This window comes from Nymphalis io, chromosome 11, assembly GCF_905147045.1.
Source record: "Nymphalis io chromosome 11, ilAglIoxx1.1, whole genome shotgun sequence".
Lineage (NCBI taxonomy): Eukaryota > Metazoa > Arthropoda > Insecta > Lepidoptera > Nymphalidae > Nymphalis > Nymphalis io.
Window position 1 is genome coordinate 12,494,138 of NC_065898.1, and position 8,840 is coordinate 12,502,977.

The following is an 8,840-nucleotide window of genomic DNA, read 5'->3' on the forward strand; positions in this document are numbered from 1 at the left end:
TATTAATTTATTGGAAATTTATGCTTGAATGTTATATAGCGGCACTTGTTTAAAATTTATGTTGTTTTCGTTACAAATACCTGACCGGACCATCTGACCGGGTAAGGTCGTTATACGATAGCTCACTTAATATTAGAACCCTTATCATTTAGAGACTATTGCTGAATTAGTATCTACAACATTTTTTAAAAACCTTCACTCCAGAGATCTTATTCGATGCTTGCAATTTAATTTATATATTTATTTATTTAATACTTATTGCACAACATAAAAATAACAAGAGTTGTAGGAAACAATCAAACAACAAATGGTGCGCAAAGGCGGTCTTATCGCTTATAGCGATCTCTCACAGATAACCTTTGCTGAAAGAAGCTTTGTAAGAGAACAGGTAATAAGTGTATTTACATATAAAAAGGAGATACTACATATTACATAAATTTACTAAAAAGTGTTTAAGTAAATACAAAAAGTTTTTTTTTATATTATAGGTAGGCGGACGGTCACCGGATGGTAAGTCACCAACGCCCATAAACATTGGCATTATAAGAAATGTTAACCATCGCTTACATCACCAATGCGCCACCAACCTTGGGAACTAAGATGTTATGTCCCTTGTGCCTGTAATTACCCTGGCTCACTCATCCTTCAAACCGGAACACAACAATACCAAGTACTGCTGTTATCAAAATATCGTTTGATATTTTGTCATTTTATCAAATCATGCCCCATTACTGTGTACATACCCTTCCCATAAGGAGAAGGCTTTTGAGTATATTTCAGTGTGTTGATCCAGTGCATATGTGCTCGTATATGATAGAATCATCCGATAGATGCAGGCTTCGTCACGATGTTTTCCATCTCGGCTTCTGCTCGATTCCGTTCACGGTGATCCTTTTCAACAAAGACTAGCCAATCGCATAAAATATATAATAGTGCACACGTGTGTTTGTAAACACAGATGCTCCGCTCCGATCTTCATTCGATTATAATTGGATGGGACGGTAAGGCGTGGGAACAACTTGTTGAAGTGTTTTCCGACGCACAGAAATATCAATACTGCCAACTAAGGAAACTGGTGTGTTAAAAATTTATTAAATGCGATCCAGTATATTCATTTATATTATGTTTTATTTTCATATTATATCGGGTTAGCTGATGTTTAAATGATATAGTGAAACTCACAGCAATAAAAAGATTAAATCTCAAGATACGACTCATCATTGCAAAAGTTGCGTGTCAGAAAACCTACTTAAAAGTGACCGAGCGGGTGACTATAAAAAAATTACTAGTTACTGGTTATGCGCTTGCGCATGCAGAGTATCCAACGCTTCCGAACTCAACCTAATTAGTCATGCTATGATATTTAAATCAAACACTATAAAACATTTAAATTACAACCAGGATCGTGTTGGCTTTTGCTTATTCAATTAATTGTTTTATGGAAAAATATATATTTATACGATACATTATCGGTTGTATATACAGAATGGTATATAAAATAGTAATAGTCCTCGAGACCGATTTGGCGCACCTTGGGCGCGGAGTCCAGCAAAGATTACAGAGAAGATATATTGGCTGAAGATAGATAAATGGATTATACTGGATTTCGGTTAGGAGGACATTATCATTTCAATTCAATCAAAACTTTTTTAGAGTAGCTTTTAAGTACCATTAAACAGCAGTTGATTAGCTAGCCGCTAGAAAAACTATAATTTAGTATTGATCTACTTTCTTTCTAGACAAGTTTAAAACAGCATTATTTTATATCACTGAACAAAATTTTAATATTCTTAAAATTACTGGAGTCGAAAACAAATTAACTTTTTATATTAAACATTTGAACATAATTATTCCTAAATAAATGAACAATATATATTAACTGTAAAATAAATTTATTAAAATATCGAAAGTGGTTTGGTCTGATTCGAATCAATCGTTTGTAGTAATAGTTCGTTTATACGTGATCCATTTCGGCAAACAGTTTTTGTTTTTTGTCAGACCAACGAGGCAGATACGTAGACAACTTCACGTCAAATTGTTTTTGTATTTGTGTGGGACAATCTGGGAGATGATACCGAGATTTTCTGCGTATTTTTCCTCTTCGCGGGTCTTCGTTTATAAAGGCACTCTGAGCCCTGGATTTCTCACCCATTAATACCCCTGCGTTGGTCATCCTCAGAAATACCGCGGGATCCATAAAACAATGTAACTTTTATCTTGCGTGATCTATCAAAATTTAATGCAATATATTGTTAGTCCTTGTATCGCGCGATTGCGTGCCAGCTTAACTATATTGTGGCTTTTTATTATAACTTTAATATTATAATACAAGCTATATAATAAAAGGAACTTAAACATTATGTTGAAAGGAAAGTAATTGATTTCATTGATTCATACTTAAAACAAAGAATTTGATTAGGCAACAATTTTTCATAAATGGAATAAAGTGTAATCGGTCTGTGGTAAAAATGCGCGTTCCACAAGGATCAATTATCGATTACCTATGTTATATTTCTGATATATATAAATGATAATAATCTCCGAGCCTTCTCCTCAAACGGTGAGGAGGCTAAGAATAGCAGCGGGACATTTACAGGCTGTTACTGTACTGTACTTTACTGAACGTAAATGTATGGTAACAGTTTTGCGATGCAAATCATTATTTTTTAAAATAGACCGGAAAAAGTAATTCTGACGACGTAAACAATGGATTATTACTGATAAGCATATCTACATCAAAGTATTTGATTTTAATTTAGATATGATGACAGAGACCTAGAGAGTGATTAAAATAGTATTTATTTAGAAAACGTCACGTGGCCCTTTTGCCAAAAAAAAAAATTGCATGTACCTAATTTTTGTTTATAATTAATTCATCTTAAGCGTGGCTTTGTATTTGTTTCCGATTATTTTCTTATTACCCTCCATCCACATCCATCACCCTCTGGAGCGGCGTGGTGAAATAAGCCCCAAGCCTCATCCTCAAGAGTATTTAGGTGAGCTATGTACTGGTTGTTACTTTTACATGCCATATGTTACTTTTGGATCACTTATGAAAAATGGTTCTTGCACGGATTACAACCTATAGTCATCATTTATAATTGGCGTGTTTTATCCAATGGCTCTGCTTGTCATCCATCTTAATATATCATCGCAGTATACAAGCATACTTGACAGGTTTCCTGTATATTTAAAATATTCAATATTTAAATGAATTAAAAATATATAATACTCACCAGGTGACAGAAATCCTCTTTTTTCTTCTTTATTATTTGCTGTCACATTTTTATATGAAAACTTATTGTTTGCAACTTCACTAATAACATGAACCTTTCTCTTAAACTTATCCCTTTTAATTCCATCACAGATACCAATTACAATAATAAATATATACACCAAACATCCAATGCGAGATAGGGTGAGCATTTTCGATTCATAATTAGTTTTATAAATAATCTTTGGCACTCAAAACTTATTGATAAAATTAAACTTCTTATTTAATTCGAATTAAATATATATTTTCGCGCGGAATTTCGTCGGCCATTTTAGCGGAGCGCACGCGCATGTTCCGCACTCGCGAGACAGGTTAGCACTGACTCGGGGTATGCGGTTTCATAAAAAACTAAAGGGACAAAAAAGAGAACTATGGTACAACGACCTGATTGTTCATCCCATTTTGAGTTTTCTTTTTGTACTTGGAAAAATTAGGATCAATGTCTATCGACTTTTACTTTCTTATATTCAATGAAAAAAAGTACAAAATATGTACCGTACGCAGGCAACCTATCTACGTATGGTAGTTATACTCATTTTTTCATGTTTTCCTTCAACGTAACCTATATTTACGATACGATACTTTATTCAATATAAAAAGAGAATGACTTCATTTTAGCTTTATTTTAATATTTGTAAGTTACAAGTATAATTAAAAAATTACAATAAAATTATTTATAAATAATCTCAAGATTCTTCGAGACACATTTGCCCTTTAACTGTAACTCAAATTTATTGAACATTAATATGACATTAAAAGATATGTCCTTAAATTCTAAGATTTAACATAATATACATTTTGCAATAATAAAAAAGTTGAAATAAGTTAGAAGATTGCCCCTAAGTCTAACGATTTTGAGAGCAAATATGCCATGAATGCATGATAAAAATAATTAAAAAAGAGCAAAAAAAAGTGGGGTGTATATAGAAAACAAAGATAACCTAATTTTTGTGTCTGTTCTATCTTTTTGGGATAGACTCTCAACCGTCATTAAATATGTAAAATGGGATGTTAATCATAGAGAATGCAATCACTACATTTTTACTAATTTTCGCTTGCAGCTACATTCTTGTAATATATGATAATTAATTTATTCATGAAGTGAAACAGTTTTTATAATTAACGGTCGAATACGACGGTAAATTTCAAATTTGTTCTCACAGAGTAGCTGGCTAGATTGTCATCGTAAAACTTTCAGAGGTCGATGTGGCTCATATTTTTCAAGGAGGTAAACTTTCATTAGCTCGTCTCTTAAGAGGATAGTCTCATTTTTATATGCTTTAATATATTTTCAAGAGTTAATGTTTTTTTCATATTATTTCTTCATTCAAAACGAAGTGTTCAAAACGAAATCACAAACATCACAACACACATATTAGATATATTTATTATATATTGTTTTAATTTGAACCGAGATGGCCCAGTGGTAAGAACGCGTGAATCTTAACCGATGATCGTAGGCTCAAACTTGGGCAAGCTCCACTGAATTTTCATGTGCTTAATTTGTAATTATAATTCATCTCGTACTTGACGGTGAAGGAAAATCGTGAAGAAACTTGCATGTGTCTAATTTCACAGAAATTCTGTAACATGTGTATTCCACCAACCCGCATTGGAGCAGCATGGTGGAATAAGCTCCAAAACCTTCTCCTCAAGAAAAAGGAGAGGAGGCCTTAGCCCAGCAGTGGGACATTCACAAACTGTTACTTGTTTTAATAGTTAATAAATAAGGCGTGCGTACTCAATACAATATTATAAAGATGATAAAAACATGGTGTGTTTGTTGATTTTTAGGTTAAACATTTTTTTTTTAATTGGAGAAAAAGTGTAACAATTCTGCCGCCTGTTCTTCTTAGTTGAATCTATATTCTGAACAGGTGGTAACTTTACTTTTAGCGTAATCTTTGAAAAAGAATGACTCAATGCTTTTATATAAAGTAGGCTCTTGAATAAAGTATATTTTAATTTTGCGTACTCAATAGTTACTCTCTACATGTTTTATAAGGCATGTCTCGTTTCTAATGAATCTTTGCTCCAAAAACACATAATAACGAACATTTCTTTTTAAAACATTAGATGCAATCACCTCGCAATTCACACGATTGAAATATAAATTAAGCGTTTACGATTCAGAAAATAGCACTTTCTCTGATTAGCTAGTGTCTCGCGTGCGCTGCAGGATACGTCATGCGATTAGTGGGACGAATTAGATGTGTAACCCGGTCGACGTCGTACGCAATCTAAATACCTCAATTATATAAACATTATCATATAAACAAGCATATTTATACTAATCAGAGTTTCATATAATGTTTATAGAGTTCAATTTTAAATGTTAATCATTTTGATAAATCCAGCTATTAAACATTATTAGACTATTATAAAAATATATTTCTATTAATAATTTTTAAAATGATATTATACTTTAACAATTTATTGTGACGAATAATTGTCAAAATAGCAGCGATATAACTTATTTAATACTTAACAGTAGCTAACGATCTTACCATGCTTATCTCTAATAAAACAGTATCAGAATGCCTTAATAAAAAGATATATCCTCTTGCAGTGTTTTTACAACAACAACAAGGTAAGAAAAGCATATTGCCTTCGTTAGGTACTGTTAAGTATTAAATAAGTTATACAAATATATAATGGAACATATAACTGAAAAGTTATTAGATTAAATACAAAATTACATAAAAGACATTTTACGACGTGTTATGGTCACAGACAACTACAATCTAGTTATAAACATAATTATAAAGAAATATGGAGTACTGCAAGATGTTTACTTTTCCTGATCTCTATCAACGACATGCTGGTAGCTGGCTAAAAAATAAATAAACTAATAATTGATAAATTAATTTAGATGAAACTAATTATAAATTATAATGACGGCGGCCAATCTCAAGATAGCTTAGCCAACTGCGGAGGACATATTATAGTTCACAAGTGTGTGCGCAAACCACTGCTGGGCTAAAGGCCTCCTCTCCTCTTTTTGAGGAGAAGGTTTGGAGCTTATTCCACCACGCTGCTCCAATGCGGGTTGGTAGAATACACATGTGGTAGAATTTCAATGATATTAGACACATGCAGGTTTCCTCACGATGTTTTCCTTCACCGTTAAGCACGAGATGAATTATAAACACAAATTAAGCACACGAAAATTCAGTGGTGCTTGCCCGGGTTTGAACCCACGATCATCGGTTAAGATTCACGCGTTCTTACCACTAGGCCATCTCGGCTTTTATATGTTTCATATATGTTATATAATACGATTTTTTATATTTTACATATTAACTAAAAATAATGAAAACTACACGTCTACTACAGTCATGAAATACAAATTATAAAAACAACACGCTGTCCAATAGATTGTCCTGTGACAGTCTACCTCAAGCTGTAGGCTTAGTTTTTGAGCTAAATAGCGCCAGTTCTTGGGTCAGAAGTGTAGACCAGTTTCGACCAGTTTAGTATGATTTTTTATTACTTTTTAGGTATATTTAGCAATATTATAAGATTACTAAATATAGTTAATCGCTCCATGATTGATTAAAATATGTATATGATATGTATATGATTAATTAAAGTAAAATCATTTTAAAAAGCTATAAAATTAAATACCAAGATAGAAAGATCATATGCCTTAGCTTGCCTAGAATACTATTACTTTAAAAAAAAACAATAGTTTTCTATCTTGTTGTTTTGTACCTTGAAAACAAATATTGATAAGACATTTTTTATCAATATTTTTTTAGGAATGTAATCTTTTATTTAATATTATCTTTATTTTATTATGAATTAATGTTTACATTTACCTATATTTATTATAGATATAATTTTATTAAATAGAAAATACTTTTTTGACTTAAATATTCATCATAACATAAAAAATAATTAATCACTATAATAAACTTATTTATCATTGTAAATATTGCTTCCAATCATTTTTGCCAATTAATCTCAGATGCCTATGGAATGGGTCGTCTACAAATCTGTCGACATCTTAGTTTGACAGGTTAATTAAACAGACAATCAACCAATTTGTATAGTTAGTGCTTCCTTCAATTTATAGTTAGGTAGTTTCTACACTCTGTACTAGCTTCGTATTGTTTATTACCTCAAGATAAATTGAACAAAAAACAAAAGGAAATTAACTAATTTAATTAATGTTCGAAATTATTCTGAACTATCTATTACCCTTCTATATTAAAATAATGTGTGACATATAAAGGTATTGCATATATGTATTATATATGCTCCGTAGTTGATCTTGCTAGTTGTTCTTAGTACTTGTATCACTACTAACTACTTACTTCCTTCTTTGTAGAATTCACAAACAGATTAATATATTGAATCAAAACATACTAAATACGTATTTTACTAGGTGGGCTTTTTGCAAGCTCCTCTGTGTAGGTACCATCCACTCATCAAATATTCTACAAAAAATGCTTAATATTTCTTACATCGCAAATGTGTATAGTCGGTGATGACCACTTACCATCAGGTGGCATAGTTGCCAGTCCGCCTACCTCTAAAAAAAATAAAAAAAATATTTTAACAATCTACAGGAGTTAAATTACCCGGGATATAAATTTTATATCTTAGCTAAACGAATAGGTAAAACTTATTTGGTTAATTAATTCGCACCCAAATAAATCAAAAAATTGATCTTAAAACTGATTATGACAAAAAAACGACCGCCAGAGTTTTGACAGAAGATATTTGATTAATTTGTGCTGACTATCAGCGCCGGCTTTGGGGTAGAGCGAAAGGGGAAATCGCTGTAGGCGCCAGGTAGCAAGATCTAGCAAAGCAAGATCAAAATGTCAAAAACTATTTCCAGAGGTAGGTACCTACACAAGCGTTAATTCATTTTTAAATTATGTAAAATTATTATTTATATAACATGAATTGAAATTAAATTTATGTGATGAATGAATGCAAAGGGCACTGAAAGACAAAGCCTACCCTGATCAAGGGCCAGGGTCAGCGCTGCTAAAGAAGTAACAAGTATAACAAAATGAATTGCACAAAAGGTGGGCGAACTGGTAAGATAGTAACGCTACTGTATTCTCTTCTACCCTACCTTAAAAAAGTATATGAAATGTCGTTAGGAAACAATCGTGAAAAATTAAATAAAAAAAAAATACTAATAATAATAAAATAACGAAAGAAATAAATCTGGCAACCCTTTGCCTATATAATAGTACATAATATTATTATCAACAATTACCTAATTTTATTTTATAGCCACAGTTATTTATGTGCAATGTGTCAACTGAATGACATATATCATTTTTACAGTTAATGATGATTGTTATTATTTTCTCCTAACATTAACAATCGTAATGCACTCTGTTTTGCCTTATCTTTGTAATTTGTTGTCCCAAAGACCTCAAATTACCGTTCATTTGTATTGTACATCATATTTAATCTGCATTTTATCAATAATAATTTTAAGTCCTTTATTTTTATATGCCATAACTATTTTGAGTCTTTAAAAATAATATCTATTTTTATCGATGCATTTATGACGTATCGATATTTCTCATTGATCCAT

General features: G+C 31.6%; 1 protein-coding gene across 1 annotated transcript in view; it reads right to left on the bottom strand.

Moving 5' to 3' along the window:
• Positions 1–3,426, bottom strand: part of LOC126772085 (uncharacterized) — a 49,323-nt gene extending 45,897 nt beyond the window's left edge. The window contains exon 1 of the mRNA XM_050492256.1: positions 3,237–3,426. Within this exon, the coding sequence (XP_050348213.1) occupies positions 3,237–3,426 (190 nt within the window). The remainder of the gene's footprint in view (positions 1–3,236) is intronic.
• Between the last annotated feature and the right edge of the window lie 5,414 nt (positions 3,427–8,840).